Genomic DNA, 18943 nt, shown 5'->3' on the forward strand with positions numbered 1-18943 from the left:
TGTATTCTGAAAATAGGCTGAAAAGAGAATACTACCACAGAGAGAGGAAGAGGTTTTTTTTAAAAGCCAGTATGGTAGGAAAGTTAGACATTATGCCTAAAGGAGCTGCAAAATTCAGCTCTATCCATTGTTGGCTCTGTGAGACACCTTCAGGATTTTTCATATGATTTTTGATTTTGTATTATCCACAATGGGCAGAGGATTACTAGTCTTGTTTGATAGGATTACCAAATGGGTAGATTGGGGAATGCTGGAGGCATAGTATATCTAGATTCCAGCAAGACGCGAAATCCTCTCGGACAAAATTGAGAGATGTAGGCTAAATGATCATATAATTAGGTAGATTCAAAACTGGTTAAGTGTCTGGATTCAAATAGTATTTGTGGCAGTTTGAAGGGAGATCTCCAGTGGAGTGCCTCTGGTATCTAAACTTACCCCATGATGTTTAACATTTTTGTTACTAACTTAGTTTAAGACAAAGATGGCATGTTTTTCAAATTTGCAGATAACATAAAACTGGGAGAGAGAGCTAACACATTGGATGAATCCTCCCCCTACACCGCCCCCCCCCCCAAAAAACCCCTCAGGTTAAAAAAAAAACCAAGGTTTAGAAAAAAAAACCTGGTTGGAACAATGAATTGTATCTAATTAGGTGAAATTTAATAGGCATAAATGTAAAGTTGTATACTTAGGTCCGAAAAACTGTGTCTGTGCAATATGGGGAAGGCATGATTAGAGAACAACTTTTAAGAAAAAGACCTAAGCTCAAAATGAGTCAATATGATGCGTCACCCAAAAAAGTTCTAGGCTGTCTTAAGGAAGGCCTCACGTCCAAAACAAGGAAGGTTTTATGCTGTGATATTCTGTACTGATTATCCCACACTTGTAGTATTGTGTCCTGTTCTGAGTGTTACAGTTTGGAAAGGACATTGACAAACTGGAGCACATTCAACACACAATAACTCTGATTTTCTGAAGAAGATTAAGCTTTTGCCCACAGCCTGGGGAACTTGTGTCCTCTTGGTTGGATTCTCAGAGGCAATGAATGCTTTTATTTTGATTCCAAGTGTAAAGAGGAGGCAACTGTTTTTCTACAAGGCAGCTTTTACTACTGCTAGTTAGACTTCAGTGACATTTGGTCTGGAGCTCCGTCTTCCTAGACTACATTATTTCCCTCTACAAAATCTCCAATGTTTTCTCTGTTCCTGGTGCCTGCCATCCCCTTGTTTTATAATCTCCCTTTACTTTTGCATAGTAAATGTTTCATCTGTACTTTCAGAAAGCCATTACTAAGCTAATGTCTGGTTTTGTCTTGGCTAGGATGTCAACATCCAGTTTGTGATCTCTGGGATGCTACATGTATATCAGCAGAAGATTGACAGTGAAGAAAATAAATGCCTATTTATCACCCATCCTGGGGAGCTGGTAGGCCAGCTGTCTGTACTTACAGGGGAGCCAATTATCTTTACCATCAAGGCCAACAAAGAATGTTGCTTCCTCTCCATCTCCAAGTCTAATTTCTACGAGTGAGTTCCTTATACAGATGCCCTGTTTTTGTTTTAGGGGCAGATAATGTTCCATGAGTGGATGAGCAGGTTATCTTAAGTCTTCACATGCTAGAGCTGAAAGCATTCAGAATGCCAAACAGCCCATTGTTTTCTTGGAGCTATAGACTAATGATGTTTGGGCCCAGTGACAGTGCCGTTACAAGAGCTAATAGGTGTTGTGTTTGGACACAAGTGTACACTTGGGGGTTGCTTCTTAGATAAAGGGCCCTCTGGTAAATATAAGATTTGGGGTTTTTTGCCTTAATGAATTCTTTTATTCCGGTTAATACTGATACTGAGATCTAGAGAGCTGACAGAGACCTTAAGGATCATCTGGTCCACCTCTCTCAAATGAGGGGGTTGAAGAGACAGGCACAAAGAGGTTATTTTATTTATTTGCCTGAAGTCATATAAATAGTTAATAGCAGACCTGGAATTTGAACCCTCTGGTTTTAACTCAGCACTACCCATACTAACTTAGTCAGCTATACCATGGCTGCCTCTTGTCTTTTTTCTTAGTTGAGTTGAATTTCTGGCATTTGTCTCAGTCTTGAGCTACCAAAATAATTCCCAGCAGATTTTGAATGATTTTCCTGTTAGCAGAGGAACACCAGAAGGAATGATTGGTCATAAGGATACACCAGGGTTCAGGGGAGATTACTTCCTGGGTCCTTTGTGCAATACTGTTCCTTATCACTCGATCATACTTTGCTTTATGAGTGATAGCTCCACATTTCTGACTCTTGTTTGGGTCTGGTCTACTTTGTCCCTTTGATTTTTCTGCGCTGCTTTCTCAAAACCAACCCATTTTACCCCCCTTATAATCATGCAGTTTAATTTTCTTTCTTGAGTGAGTTGTTTTACATTTGTCCTTGAATTATATTCTGTTTTTATCTATCTCCTTTACCAACATGTCAAAGTAATTTTAAATTTTAATCTATTTTTCTACAAGGTGCTAGTCTTGTCCAACTGAGTGTCATCCACAGCTTTAAATTCTTTCTCTCCTATCATCTGAGTCAGGATGAAAATGTTATGTAGTCTCCTTTCTGCTGTGTTTGGGATTGCATTCTCCTGCTTGTGTTAACACACCCCTTCTCTGCATCACCATGGTTTATTGTTGGGCAGAGCGACAGATGCTACTGCTAGATTTGGGGGAGTGAATTGAGCTCAGTCACACTTCAGGGGGATTGTTGGGATTTTCTTAGCCTCTATTTTCATCTTTCTGACTCCAAATAAGGGATAGGGAAGCTCTGAGATATATACTACCAGACTGAATTATCCGTGTACTGGGGGCCCCCATATAGCAAAAAGAGAAACCTACATTCTGGGAGATCTATTCAGAACTGTTGGAAACCCTTGAGTAAAAAGATGAGTCTAGGTACTTAGGAGTTTGAAATTATTGGGTTTATTATTTGGTTTTATTCTTTTGAAAAGGAAGAAGTAACCTATTTTTGGAGACCAGACATTGGTGTTAAGAAATGTTCATGGCTGCAGGGGTTGTACTGTAGGTGGTGCAAATACACAACCTCGACTATGGTTCTGAAACTGTGATTTGTGGCTTAGTCTGAGAAAGGGGAGCTAAAGGATCCCTTTAGTAGATGCAGTGTCAGGAGAGAAGGTAGCTTGGGTATATTGTCTCTGTGAAAGGATAAGCTTAGTCACTTTCTCCCTACCGGGCATTGGCATGGAGACCTGAAACTCTTGTCACCTTTTCACCAGGAGGGTAGCTTTCTGGGGGCCTACTCTGATAGTCTCACAGCCCAAGGCACCATGTTGGTTCAGGACTTGGGCATGTCATAATCACAGATTAGTTTCTTGCATCAGAGGCCTAGCTCCTCTTGATATTACTTGGCACCAGTGTGTCTTTGACCACTAAGGATGCCAGGGCAGTTCTGGGGACCCTTAAGGTCTCACTCCAAAGACTCATTCAAACTTGCTGCCACCCCACGAGTTGTTTTTTAATATGAGTTAACTCTCAATGTCAGGAAAATTCTCTGACAGGAAGGTCAGTTTTAGGATATTGTCTTTCAGTATTTTAATTTGAAGTGGAGGAAGTGCTATTTAAGAAACTAAGATCCTTACAGGCCATCTAGGCCTGCAGGGCTCTGAGAACTTTATCATTTCCCTAAATCCCTTCACTAAGTGCCAGATTGGATCCATAGGAGCACCATGGGCCCTAGAGAACCCATGGTTTCCCTGGAGGTAAGAGATATAGGGAAAGGGCTCTTAGAATACCATTTGAGATTGGGGAGTTTCTTGGTCTAAGGATTTCTTTTCTCTATACAAACATATTATGGCCAATTTCAGGTAATATTCTATAAAGGGTTGCCTTTTGGCGATACCTTTATAACCTCTTCGTTCTGTTTCTTAGATTGCCACTTTTAATCTAAACTTGCTCTAGTCAGGGGACTTTAGGGGTGCTAAAGAAGAAATGGAGACTGAAATGATAGGAGAACACAGCGGCCAGCATGAGCTTGGACAGTCTGCTAATGGAGGATATAGCTTGGTCAGTATTCAGAGTTCAGATTTCCTTAGTGGGAAGGCAGTGGGTCTGCAATGACCCAATTGTGGTCTTCTTCCCGTGTAATCAGGGTGCTCTGAGTTCTTTCATTAGCCCGAGAGTGCTTTTGAGAGTGAGATAGGAATAGAATAAGAATTGAACTTTAACATCCACTAAATTTGAATTTTAAAAGGCGACACCAACCTTAAGGAGATGGTAAGAATGTCTTATTTACAAGACCTTTCTCTTTATTTTTGTAGAATTGTAGCATAGCTCATTACAGCAACAAGCATTATTCTCTAGCCATGTGACTAGACTATGACATAGATTATGGGTAACGAAAATATTCGTAGTGCAGTTGGAGCATCTGTCACAAAGCTAGAGTATTTACAAACTGTGTCTGTTCTGATTTATTTTCTGGAAAAGGTCGTGATCTTGAAACTCTCTGAGCCTCACACTCTGTAGGTGGGGCTGAAGTGCTTATATAACTTGGACGCTTGAGAAAATCGGAGAGCTTGGGAAACAGAGCGGTTCAGGAAATATACAACCCTTCTGCTTTTTGATGCCTACATCTCTCTTCTCTTCAGACTGGTGATTCCAGGGATCATGGCCAGTATTGAGTTCTCATCTCTTTTCTGTGAAGGCGTTTTAGGGATAAGTTTCTTGGGGAGAAAGCATGAAGTTCTTTGAGTCCTTAATGGAGAGCCTTTAGGAGGTCAGATGTCAGGATCAAGGAGAGGAAAAGAAATGCATACCCAGTTTGTTTTAGGGATCGTCTACTTAAAAATCTTGCTGTTTATCAGAAAGACGAACCCAGTGTCAGAAGCAATAATTTTTCACAGCTTTATAAATAGTTTTAAAAAAATAACAAACCTATCTGTAATCCCTGATTTTTCCACAGTCACTGTTGTCAGGCCCCTTCAGAAGGACGCTTAAGGCTCTGAATTGTGTGTCCTCGAGTTGTAAAGGTATCCCTTGTCCATTGTAATACATATTGTATACACAAATGTATATATGTACATTTGCATATGTAGATATATGTGTAATATGTGTACATATAGACATACAACACATGCATACATATATATCTACACATATACGTGTGTGTGTCTCCAAACATAATCAGTCGTCCTAGGTTGATTTTCACATAAGGGTTATGGAAGAAATAGTAATTTTGATTTCGAATACTTTTCATCAGCCTGACATCTTCTACATAATACAACAGGAAAAAAAAGATACTGTTTTCCTGGCTGATTTATTGGCCCAGTTTCTTTATTGACTTTCTGTGTGTATTTGGGCAAGTCACTTCCCCCATCTGTATTTGTTTCTTCATGTGTAAAATGAAGCTGATTGGGCTAGATTATCTGTGATATTCTGTGATCTGTAAGCCTCAAAAAGGCCTTCTACAAGATGAATCTACATCCTTAATTGGGAGATTTTATCTGCATTTCATGATTGGTAAGGAGCTTAGAACTTTACATCTTCAGCACAAGTGTGAATATTCTCATTTATATTACTCCAGTAATTTGGTGGGTGTGGCAGACCAGAGTAACTTCTCTTTCCTCTGTTTTTTCTAGGGGCACATTAAACATCTCTTGATCACATTTGTTCCCTGTGAGGCACATGGATAGCCCCATGGGGGTCAATTGAAATATTTGTTTAAATCAGGAGTTCTTAACCTGTGATGCAGGATTAGATTTCAGGGGGGGTCTGTGAACTTGGATGGAAAATTTCATCTTTATTTTCAGTAATCTCCAACTGAAATGTATAGCATTTCCTTCAATTATGTATTTTAAAATATTCTGAAAATGGATCTATAGGCGTTGTCAGACACACAAAAAGATTAAGAACCACTGATTTAAATGATAAATGATAATTCTCCTCACTTCAACTCTGGGTCTGAGCAAGATGAATTATGACACTCTTTCTAATTGCAGGCACCAAGATTTGAGATTTGTCACTATTGGTTGGTCATGGTGCAAGCTCTTTTAATTTTGAATCAACAGTGAACACCATTGCAGTCTAGTATGAATCTTGTGCTTTATTCCAGCCAGCAATTGGAAGAAAAGTAACCAGCTGGGTGATTTTTGCTAGTGATATCTCTAGAAAGGTGCCAGTTGTGAATGTGGACCAGGCCTTTGGTACTATCTTCTGGTTTCCTTACTTTCTCTTGTTGGATTTCAGCTTCCTTTCCAAAAGAATAATTAATTAGTCTTTAGGATGTCACTGCAGTATATAAGGACACAAAATTTGTAGGGGACAGACTATCCTGCCAGCTATGCTAACTGTAAGGCCAGATGTAAGGAGGCTGATCTAATCTGCCCTGATATGCCACTTGTAGGGACAGAGACCTTTTTGAGACAATAGTGAGATATCAAAGAAAGAGGGCCCCGTGCCAACTTGGTACTAAATATATGTAGATTGGGGGCAGCTAGGTGGCGCGGTGAGTAGAGCACCAGCCCTGGCATCAGGAGGACCTGAGTTCAAATGCGACCTCAGACACTTGACCCATACTAGCTGTGTGACCTTGGACAAGTCACTTAACCGCAATTGCCCTGCCTTCCCCCATCCAAAAAAAATTACATATGTAGATTTATTAGGTTAATTAGGTTGTTTAAGGGAGTTTACTCAAGAGACCCAATCCTTAGCAGCAGGAGGACAGAATGGTGTAATGGATCTCTGCACCAACCCCAGGCAAGGTCATATATTACGTAGAAACAGAAGGCATAGTGCCAGGGATGGCCCAGGGGCATGTGCAAGCTTTCCCATGGAATAGTCGGAGCTTCTTTTGCTGTTTATGTTTACTCAAGGTAGTTCACATTCTTCTGTAGAGTCATAAGTCGCTTTCCTACTATGGCTTCTACTGTACGTAGTGATTCAGGATTAGGAGACAGAGGAGATGTATCCATTCCTTCCTGTGCCTGCTTCCATCCAGCTTCTTCTTGGCTAGAAAGAGTCTACAGTTGTTCGGTGGGGGGAGGCCCTGTATTTTTTCTTTTCTTTTCTCTAGCTTTATTAAGGCCATGGAAACAATTCTAATGTCTGGCTATCCTAGGAACAGAGTACAGGCTGAGAGAAGGTTTGACTTGTTTCAATGAATTACAAAAAGTGAAATCTAGAAGACCAGTGGGAGGAATAAGATGATACAAAAAGGTATGTCTTGGGACATATCTGGGAATACATGTCTAAGGTATTTATTTGAACTACAGGGCTTTGAAGCCAGGGATAACAGTCTTTGTCACTGTGCAGATTATATTGAGGAGCTACTCTAGAGTCCTTATGAATGAGGTGACATCAAAGCAAGGGCCTTGAGCAGGCAATGTTGACAGTTTGACTGCATGTACTAGTGGTCGGGTATCCACTCCAGGCTGTTCCAGTCTCTGTTTTCTTCATATGTCTGAAATAAACCTTAGACAGACTGCTTGGATGAATATAGGATAAGAATGAAGCCTCAAGAAAACTTCCACTAACTTATTGTATGATCTTAGGCAAGTAATTTCTCCTGGATTTCTGATTCCTCATCTATCAAATAAAAGGATTTGGAGTACATAATCTTTTAAAAAAATTATTTTATTTCAGTTCCAAATTCTCTCTCCCATTACTCCTCCCCAAACCATTGAGAAGGCAAGAAAAATAAAACCAATTACATATGTGCATAGTCAAGCAAAACAAATCTGCTTTAGCTACTTCCAAAAAAAAGAAAGAGAGAAGAAATAGAAGAAAGGAAGAGGAAAGAAAATATGCTTCAGTCTGTACTCAGTTCATGAGCTCTTTATTTGGAGTTAGATGGCAGATTTCATTATGAGTCCTTTGAAATTGTTGTTGGTCATTGTTGATTAGAGTTTCTGAGTGTTTTAAAGTTGTTTATCTTTATCATATTCTTGTTATCGTATAAATTGTTCTTCTGGTTCTGCTCACTTCACTTTGTATCATTTTATATGTCTTCCCAGGCTTCTCTAAAATCTTCCACTTTGTAATTCTTGTGGCATAATTGTATTCCATCACATTCACATATCATAACTTGTTCAGCCCTTCTTCAGTTGATGGGCACCACTTCATGACAAGAGTAGCTATAAATATTTTTGTATATGTGGGTCCTTTCCCTATTTCTTTGATCTTTTTGGGATACAGACCTAGTAGTAGTATTACTAGGTCAAAGAGTGTGCATAGTTTAATAACTTTTGTGCATAGTTTAAAATTGCTTTCTGGAATGACTGGACTAATTCACAGCTTCACCAACAGTTTATTAATGTACCCAGAGTACATAATCTTTGAGGTTGATTCTGTTATGTTATATGACTTTTTGTATCTTCTGACAGGATTATGCGCAAGCAGCCAAATGTTGTCCTGGCTGTTGCTCACGCATTTGTGAAGAGAATGTCTCCATTTGTGAGGCAGATAGACTTTGCCCTGGACTGGATGGAGGTAGAAGCTGGGCGTGCACTTTACAGGTGAAGCATAAAGTGAAAATGTCTTTGAGGGAATGTTGCGATTGTCAGATCAATTCTGATCCTAATTTTTTTTTTTCCACTGTGGTCCTGATGCTCATGGGGCCTCTAATGGCATCACGTTACTGTGGGCAGGATTCATGTAACTGATGACCTATCAGGGCTCCAAAGTTGATTAATCAGTCAAAGAATTCTCGTCCCGAGAGGCCAACACTGGAGTAGGTGCTGGGGGAATAGGATATACTCTGGCCCTGGTTTTTATTGAACAGAAGCTAATACTTTAATTGTATCAGTCAATTAATAAGTCAAGTTCAAAGTTACAGCTCTATTATGGAGAATGTATTAGCTTAAATAGAGCAGCCTCTTCTCAAATTTAAGATGAATATAATTCTTTAGAGTCCACAGCATTGCATTCTTAGTGAAATTCTATTGCAGAGGTATCAAATATGTTGCCACTGGCCATTGGATAGTGGGGAGCAAGTGAATAAAAGGGGAGCTATGAAGACCAAGTCAGGTTCGTGTGGAGGGTATGAGTTAGGCCATAGAAGGAGAGCAGGTAGGGCTATCTGGTGGAGAACTTTGAAGGCAACATTCAGAAAACATGCATCAAGCCTTACCTATAGCTATTTCTGCTTTCACTAATGCACATTGTGTCTTGCTCCTTCCCTTAGGCAGGGTGATAAATCTGACTGCACATATATTGTACTCAATGGCCGTCTGCGCTCTGTGATCAGGAAAGATGATGGAAAAAAACACCTGGCTGGTGAATATGGACGAGGAGATCTCATTGGTGTGGTAAGAAGACAACTCCTCTTATTTCTGTACAGTGTCATAGGAAATAGAAGAAAGATACCTTGGCAATAATGAGGAGGGATATGCCTACACTGGCAGTCGAGGATCTTGTGAATTTTGTCTGGGGGACTGTGAATTAGGAGCCTGCCTTTTCTGAGAGCATACTGCCCCTCCATGGATAGTGTCCCAGCCTAGGAGAAGGTTAAATGAGCTCCTGGGGAAATATGATACTCTGAATGGGGGGGGAAGGACCTAGGGCCAGAGGTGAGATGGCACAACCTTGATTGTGTTGAAGGCAACAGTGCATGATTTGGGACATTGTGTAATTTTTACGTTTTACCGTGTGGCACTGCATTTGTCTAATATTGCCTTCTTCCCAAGTTGATATTTCTCTGTTATGGTCAAGGTTTTCAAGTGATGTGTTGATTCTTATATTATCTTTGACCACTTTTCAAGGCTGTTTTTGAAAAGAGATAATTTACATTTTTTCAGTTATTTAATTTGTTCTAATATTTCTTGTTTTCTTATGGACTCATTGATCTCTGTCTGGTCCAATCTAATTTTGAAGAAGTCTATTACTTAGGTAGAGTTTTTTTTTTTAACCTCCTTTTCTAATCAGTTTATTGTTTTTGCAGTTTTTTCTCTAGAGCTCTCACTTCCATTTCCATTCAACTATCATTTCTTTTAGAATATCATTTTTAATTCTTTCTACATTTTTCCCAGAAATTCCAGTATGGCACATCTGTGGGTTTTCTTTGAGGCTTTGCTTAGAGTTGATGTGGATTTATTCTTTTCCTTGGGTTTATGCCTTGAGTGTCCCTGGCTCTATAATAGTTCTTTATCTCCCAAGTTTTTTTCTTTTCTCACTTTTATAGCCTTACCTCTTGATTTGGGACTTGGTGTCAGTGCAAGTTTCTGAATTTCTTTTATGTGCTGATCTATATTACCTGGGGTCTGGGTAACGAGTTCTATATCTTTTGATGACCTCAGGAAGTAGCTGACTAGTGTGCTATGCCAAAGTGGTCTCATCCAGGGAGAGCCCAGATTGTTGCCTTCCTAGTTTGAGCTTCCCAGGCTCCTAAGCTCCAACTGGGGATAGAAGGATGCAGTCAGAGGCTCCAGGCATCTTTGGCTAGTCCCTCCCCTCATACACAGCTTTAGGCTTGCCTTTGCCCCCCACTCTGGAAGGCTTCTGTGAGCAGAGCTTCTGGGATGGACTGGGATTTTCTCTTCAGACCCCTTCTCTAGTTCTTTCTCTTTGTGTAGATCTGGGTGGGCAAAATTCACTTACTCTGGTTTTTCCTTGGATTTCTTGATCATTTCTAATCTGCTGCTCTCCCCACTCCCCATTAGAATAGTTATGAGAGAATAGGGCTATTCTACTTCCATTCCTTTTGCCATCTTGTACAGAGAAAAGACAAGAATTTCAAAGATGATAAAGGAAATTGATTAGAGGAGGGAGTACTTTAGAAGCCCTAATCTCATGAGGGACACAGCTAGGTGGTACAGCAGATAGAATGCTGGATGTGGTGTCAGGAAGACTTGAATTCAAATCCTGTTTCTCACATTAACTGACCCTGAACAAGTTATCTAGCTTTTCTCAGCCTCAATTTTCTCACATGTAAAGTGGGTATAGCACCCACCTCCCAGGGCTGTGGTGAGGATAAAAAAGCATGTTAAGTGCTTTGTAAACCTTACCATCCCATGTAAATCTGAACTATCGTATTAGAGAGAACCAAGAAGGAACAAATAAAGGTATAACCTACAAACAAAAAAGAAACTCAGAATAGACAGTAGTAAGAGAGAAAAAATAAAACTTCGTATAGTTGGAGGCAAAGTTTTGAACCAGACTTTTTTTTTGTCTGAAGAGACAAAAGAGGGGAACAAGTAGATAACTAAATAACAGAAATAAAAATGAATTAATAATATAAGTAAAATCGGGACAAGGAGAGAGACTGTGGGAATAGATTAGCATTCAAAGATAGACTAAGAAAAACTAATTACAGGGTCATCAGAGTACTCACCTGAGAGAGGAAAGGACTAAGAAAGCAATCCTAAAGAAATAAATGGAAGAAAATGCAAACCTAATAATTGTAATATTAAAAATGAGTTAATTAAACATTCCGGTAAAATGAAAAAGTAGCATAATAGAAGAAAGAATAAAATGCAGCCATCTGTTTTATACAAAAAAAAACACTAAAAAATAAAGACACATAGAGAAACAAAATGAAAAATTAGAACAAAGTTTATTCTGCATCATTTAAATGCAGAAAAGCAGGAGTTGCAATCATTCTATCAGACACTCAACATTAACAAGCTTTTATTACATACCTATTATATACTAGGTACTGGGGATACAAAAAATATTGTGACATCAATCTCATTCTACTTTTCGACCAAAGAGCTTCACTCTTCACTTTCTCCGTGGTAATTCAGAGCACAGAACATTCTTGGGGAAATGTTCTGGAGAAAGATCTTCTTTAATAGCAGGAGGCTTTACTGTCTTCTGCCCAGTCTGTGCATTTCTGACATGGACACCATATTCAAATTTAAAGGACAGGTGGCTTTGTTAACTACTCCACTTGGCCGTGGACTATCCATGGCCTGCCCATGTCTGTAGGGGGCAGTTAATTCAAAAACCTGAAGACCACTTGGCTTATCATGAGAACTTGCCCCTCTGCTTGGATAATGCAACCCTCAGAGTACAGAAGTCCATATTTGAGGCTATGAGGAAGGGGTCTCTTCCTAAGTTTCCCCAGGCTTCTCATGATTGCAGCAAAGGCTGCCACTGAAGGGTAGATTCTTCCTATCATTAGTCTGGATGATTGAGAATTGACCAAAGGTGATTTGATAGCACTCAAATGCTGATAAGCCTGTGTTCTGATGTGTTATCCTTGTGATAGAAGAATAAATCCATATAAAAAATTGGAAATTGAGAGGATGCCCATCAATTGGGGGATGACTGAACAAGTTGTGGCACATGATTGTGGTGAGTACTATTGTGCTATGAGCAATGATGAGCAGGACGGTTTCAGAAAAACCTGGGAAGACTTATATGAACCGAGGCCAAGTGAAATGAACAGAACCAGGAGAACATTGTACACAATAATAGCAAAATTTTAAGGATGATCAGTTGTAAAGGACTGAGCTACTCCAATCAAGACAGTGATCCAAGACAATTCCAAAGGACCCATGAGGAAAAATGCTGTCTACCTCTAGAGACAAAACTGATGAACTTCAAGTATAGGTTAAAATATACTTTTTTCACTTTCTTTATGTTTCTCACTTTTTATTGTTTTTTTTATGACGACGTGGCTAATATGGAAATGCATGACTTTAAACGTATAATTGATATCATTTTGCTTGCTTTCTCAATATGGGGGGGGTGGGAGGGAAAGAGAATTTAAAATTCAAAAATTTTAAAAATGAATATTAAAAATAAGTAAATAATTGAAAAAAAAAAGACTATATCCACATGACCTATCCTATCACCATTGTCCTGCATAGGGGGCTGCTGACCCTGGCAGAGAGGCCAACTTTGCTGTTGCTGAGGAAACTTGCCTTTTGAGAATTTGACCCTGGGGACTTAATATGTCATCTTTCCCTCTGGTCTCATATATTCTCTGTGTTCTTCTAGAATAGCCTTTGATCTGGTGACCTGGAATTAACATGGAACATTTTTTGCAACTTAAACTTAATAAGCTGTCACTGAATTATTTTGCTAAATAAAACCCTACCATTCTCTTTGTGTGTTCTTTGATGGTAGGAAACACAACAGAATGGCAAGTGACGTCCTTTCCCCTGAAGGTGTTTAGCAGTTGCTAAGCCTCCGGGGTCTAGGTTTTACAATCCAGGCTAATTACAGCTGCTCCTGGATTTGCTTTTTCTGTTTTAGATTTGTGGTGCATTGTGGAGATTTTAATCCCAGATACCATTTCCTATGGTGCAGGCTTATGAAATTGGCTGTCAGATGCTGTTACTAAGCGATGAAATGGCATGATTCTCCCCTGGGCTCCTTATGACGACATTTTGCTCAGCAGTTTCCCTTATTGAGCTTTTAAAACTATTTCTCTGCAGGGATTTAGTTCGTGGAATATCAGTGAGACACTGGCCATGATGAAAATGATGAAGATTCAAATTGCCTTTATACCCCCATGCTGCTGTGCCCCCTGAGTTCCTATTGCTAGGTGTTTCTCTTGGGATTTCCTCACCAAGTACATTTTATTAGTCTTCTTTATTTGTTTGGAAGGTTGTCTCTACTTGTGTGGGCTTCCTTCTTCTATGGCATATACTCTACAGATCTTCCATTTTACACTCCAGAAATACTCACCTGCTCTCACCACTTTCATCTCCTCTTCCACTTCTTATTTCTCCTCATGATTGATCTGAGATCTATAACATTTTATATGTCTCATAGAAAAAGATGGGAGGAAATTCATCGGTTTTTTGTAGATGTTTATAAGTATTTTTGATGATTATACCCAAGTTGATTCTCAGTTGCTTAATACCCCTTCCAAGTTGATTCTCATTTGGTTAATACTAATCAGTGAAAATAGCTCCATAATTTCCCATCCTTCCACTTTAAATACAAATGCCTTTAATTCAGCGCCCTAGCCAGATACTGTGCTTTCCTCCTTTCTCCTTTCTTTAGGCAGGCAGATAACATTAATCATACTATACTTTGGTTTAGTGGTTTTTCCCATATTTTTTCAGAGAGCTTTTGTGTTTAAGATGAGAAGAAATGAATGCTGACTCTAAAACCTCAAAGGACATGTTATAGTTTCTTCTTTCTTTTTGAATGTAATCATCCAACTGGTGATGAGTAGCATTGTTAGACTGAATGCTAGAGCCAGAGCTTTGATTTTAGGAGGTCGTTTTGGCCTGTATCAAATTTTACTGCTTCTGTTAACATGGTCACATGCCTGTACTCTTCTCAACATAAGGATGGCTTTCTCGTTTCTCACTCTGGTCAGGATAGGGAGGACTGACTCCTCAGAGGAGAGTGAAATTGTTGGCCTTATTTTCTCTTTATCTTTCCTGTTCTCTAACCTTCGAGACCAGTTGTGGTTTCAGATGTTTTAAAAGACTGCAGTCTGTTTCTGTGATGTTCTCATTGCTGCGTTAGAACTGGCTTCCACCAGAGACTATCTGATCATCTGGCTCTCTGTCAGAAGACCCTTATCATCTTATGACTGGGATAGAATCACCTGTTCTCACCCCCATCCCTGGTGTTGATGTGTGGAGCTATGTACTTGTGGTGCAGCCCCGACTAGCCCCCAGGCCATATCCTTAGTGGCTTCTATGTGCAGACTAAAAGTATTAAGTAACACACTGGGGAAAAAAAAAGACCGCAGTCTGCTAAAGAAGCTGATGATGGATCAGACTTTGGCATATTGGTCATTTTCTCTATAATCTTGAGGTGTCCACATCAATCTTTTCCGCTTTTTTTGCAATATTTAATCCAGTTGCTGCTATCCTTGAGAGACTATGTGATTTTACTTCTAGCCTGTGTTCCTAGTTTGGTTTGTGGATATGAGATATTGTAGTAAATTTTGAAGCAACCCTGGTCCCTTTCTTTCAGGTGGAGACACTAACTTGCCAGCCCAGAGCTAAAACAGTACATGCTGTTCGAGATTCAGAACTGGCCAAGTTACCAGAAGGAGCATTGACTTCCATCAAGCGCAGATATCCACAGGTAAAGAAATAATATTATCATTTTTCCATCTTTAACACTTGGTCCTCAGCTTCAGTTCAGATATGTTAATCAGCCATATCTAAGTGTCAAGTAACTAGTGTGTGCAGAGTATTGTAGGAGATACTTTAAGGAACATGTAGTTCTTGTCCTCAGGGAGCTTGGCATGTAGCTTGCTAAGTGAAGCATAGACATCTTTCCAGCTCTAAAATTATCTGACTTCTATATTCCTATAAGGGATTTAGGGATTTAAAAATTATCTGAGTGGAAGATGATAAGAATGAAATGGAGTTAGGGAAGACTTCTTAGAAAGTGAATTTTGAGGTTTTAAAGAACATAGTGGTGGTCGTGGGTTGGTAGGAAGGCCTTCCCATTTAGGTATGGCATATGCAAAGTCAAAGGAAGTGAACACATTAAAGGCAGACCGTATCTAGTAAAATGACCAGACTGAATTGGTGGATATAATTATGGGAAAGGCTAGAGAGAGATGTAGTAAGGAGTGTTGTTGATGATGGACTTTGAAGATCCATTAGTTAAAGAGAGTCAAATAATGCTAAGGTAAAAAAATGGAAGATTGATTGAGGTGCTGTTGACAATAATGGTCAAGTTTTGATTGAGGAGTAGGGAGAGGAAAGATAATTTGACTTAAAGCCAGGGCTATGTTATGATTCAGGTGGAGTTGTCCTGAAAGTATATGGAACTCTGAGGAAAGGTGTGAAAGGTCAGTATCTAAAGATCTAAATATGCAAGTTGTTGTTGAAACTGTGTGAAGGGAAGAGATTCCTAGAAAAGTAAATGTTGAGGGAAAAGAACTATATCTTAGAGAAAAAAAGAAGACCCAGTGAAGGAAGAAGATGACAATCAGCAGAGTACAACTGTCCAGAGAAGCTAAACAAAAATTAAATTTCAAGGAGTAAAGGGTATCAGTTGAACTAGATGTAGTGAGGCACCAAAAAGGATGAAAATTTTTTCCCTCTGGTTAGTCTGCCCTCTTGGGCTGAGGATTTTCCACTTCCAGCAAGGGAGTTTTTTGCTTAAACACTTGGCAAATCATGGCTCAAACTCAGCTGTCAGATGTGCCATGTCTCTTGTGAGCCAAATAAATCTTCTTGTCTTTCCTATTACTTGCAAATGACCCCAAAATTAAAAGCTTTCTCTTCAGAACAGAAATCATGAAGTGGGTAGGATGGGTTGAGACAAGGCATCTTGTGGGGCATATGGGATTGTGCTCATGTGGTTATGAGCCAGAGTTGGAACAAAAATAGAAAGCTGGCCTCCAATCTGTATCTGACAGTGGTATCAGAGAAAGCTCATGTAACTGATTTCTTAGATCTCCATAAAAGTTGGGACATGGTCAGATTCTAACCCTAAGGCCATAGTTCTGGTTTAGTAATGGGATCAGTGTCAAAGGCTGCAGGTATTCTTTTTTGTGGGTTAGAGATTATAGCCAAGAGGTTGAGCACTTTAATAGCAGCTCTATTTTCTAAGCTAATACTTTCACCCAAATGTGTTTTTGTCCCAAAGTCAGTAGAAATAGAAAGGTGAAAGTTCTGGTGGTGAGATGCTAATATAAAATTTACCAAATGTTGGATATTGTATGATTTGTAATTATAGTAACTCACATTTCCCTATGACGTAAGTACGGTAAGAATGAATTATCACCCTCATTTTACAGATGAGGAAACTGAGGCTTAGAGTGGCTAAGTAACTTTCCTAGCGTTACAGAGATATTAAGTACCTAAGCCAGTATTTGAACCCAGGCTTCTCCAGCTCTCTCCTCCCTTGTCACCATACTTCCTCTCCTAAGGCTAAGTAAATTTTCTTATACTTTGGAAAAGTCACTGTGGTCTGAGCCATCAGACTCAGAAAAGTAGAAATCAGTTCTTGGCTATTTTCTGGTTGTCCTCTGTCTTGTAATTTTATACATGCATAGGTACATATTTCATTTTCCTCGGTATACTAATGTGGTATTACTGAGAGTGATTATTAGATTGTTATATTATTAGATTATTAGATTAGATTAGATTGTTAGGGTGTATCTTCAAAGACTAATGTGAACATAGAGTTTTCAACACTGAGCATGTGTATTTTTAAAAATAATTTTCATTATAATCTCAATAACAATTTCAACAAATATTCAAATGAAATATAAAATATAAATAAATAAAATAAACAAAATGGAAAAATAAAGCCCCAGAATGGTGCAGTGGAAGGAGCCTTGGACTTGGATTCAGATCCTGACTCTGTTATTTATATATCAGTTTCCCCCTCTGTAAAATGAAGAGGTTGGACATAAATGGCATAAACTCCTCTATAGCTCTGAATATATATTCTATTAAACAAAACCCCAAATCCAAATTATTTATATTTTGACAAAATAAAAATAGTCATTTAAAGAAAATTTTAATAGTAACAATTTATTTACTCTTTCCCCTTCCAATCTCTTCTCTCTATGCAATTTTAAAGTTTGGTGTTGCTCTTTTTAAAAAAATATTTAGTCAGGTACCCTCCACTTAGGCCTGGTGCCTCTGTGTGCTATGAAGGCAGCCCTTGGTTCAAAGGCTGTGGTAGCCTAGAACACTAGCTCTAACAAGTGCTACAAAGCTTAAAAGGCTTCAAGTACCAGCCTGTCAACTCAAGACCATTCTAGCTAAGATTGGAAAGACTTATCACTATGTTGGTTATATAGAGTGATGAATATTTCAGCCAAAGCAATCCTTGAAAACCACCTACTAAGATGTAGAGGGGTTACAGTCTAAAACAGTGGAGGAAAGGCATATTCATACTGACAAATTACAGATGCTTGAAATATTGAAATTGTAGCCAGTATGTTCTCCCCTAGACTTTTTTCTACCCCCTGTATTGCCTTATATGTCTTCTTCATATTCTTTTTATTGTTTTTCAGTTGTATCTGATTCTTTGTAGACCATAGCATACAAGTACTGTCCATGGGGTTTTCTTTTTTTTTTTTTAGATTGTTTATTTTTTGTTTACAACACTCAGTTCTACATAATTTTGAGTTCCAGATTTTCTTCCCCCCCTCCCCAAGATGGCACGGAATCTGATATATCTTTGACGTATAACTTCGAGTTGAACTTGTTTACACACTAGTTAAGTTGTGAAGAAGAATTATGACCAATGGAATGAATCAGGAGAAAGAAGAAACCAAACAAAAAAACCCCAAAAACAAAAACAAAAGAGAAAAAAAAAACAAAGACAAAAAAAAAGGCAAGCATAAAGTGTGCCTCAATCTGCATTCAGATTCCATACTTCTTTCTCTGGATGTAGATAGCATCCTCTATCATGAGTCCTTTGGAGTTGTCTTTGCACCTCGTGTTGCTGAGAAGAGCAAAGTCTGTCAGGGTTAGTCATCACAGAATCCATATATCTGTGGTTGTGTATAATGTTCTCCTGGTTCTGCTCCACTCGCTCAGCATTATATCATGTAGGTTTTTCCAGGTTGTTATGAAGTCCGTATCATCCCGTATTCTTATAGCACAATAGTATTCCATTACCTTCATATACCACAACTTGTTTAGCCATTCCCCAATTGATGGTCATCCTCTTGATTTCCAGTTCTTAGCTACTACAAAAAGAGCCGCTATAAATATTTTTGTGCATATAGGTCCTTTTTCCACTTGTGTGATCTCTTTGGGATACCACCCTAGAAGTGGTATTGCTGGGTCAAAGAGTATGAACATTTTTATAGCCCTTTGGGCATAGTTCCAAATTGCTCTCCAAAAATGGCTGGATCGGTTCACAACTCCACCAGCAATGTAACAATGTTCCAATTTTCCAACATCCTCTCTAGCATTTATCATTTTCCTATTTTGTCATTTTAGCCAGTCTGACAGGAGAGATGTGGTACCTAAGAGTTGTTTTGATTTACATTTCTCTAATCAGTAGTGACTTCGAGCATTTTTTCATATGCCTATAGATATCTTTAATTTCTTCCTCTGAAAAC

General features: G+C 39.0%; 1 protein-coding gene across 2 annotated transcripts in view; it reads left to right on the forward strand.

Moving 5' to 3' along the window:
* Positions 1–18943, forward strand: part of PNPLA7 (patatin like phospholipase domain containing 7) — a 208029-nt gene that overhangs the window by 62239 nt on the left and 126847 nt on the right. For both annotated transcript variants that reach the window (XM_036748628.1, XM_036748627.1), the window contains exons 17-20: positions 1321–1526; positions 8367–8498; positions 9167–9290; positions 14869–14982. In XM_036748628.1, the coding sequence (XP_036604523.1) occupies positions 1321–1526; positions 8367–8498; positions 9167–9290; positions 14869–14982 (576 nt within the window). The remainder of the gene's footprint in view (positions 1–1320; positions 1527–8366; positions 8499–9166; positions 9291–14868; positions 14983–18943) is intronic.

Source organism: Trichosurus vulpecula, chromosome 3 (genome assembly GCF_011100635.1).
Source record: "Trichosurus vulpecula isolate mTriVul1 chromosome 3, mTriVul1.pri, whole genome shotgun sequence".
Lineage (NCBI taxonomy): Eukaryota > Metazoa > Chordata > Mammalia > Diprotodontia > Phalangeridae > Trichosurus > Trichosurus vulpecula.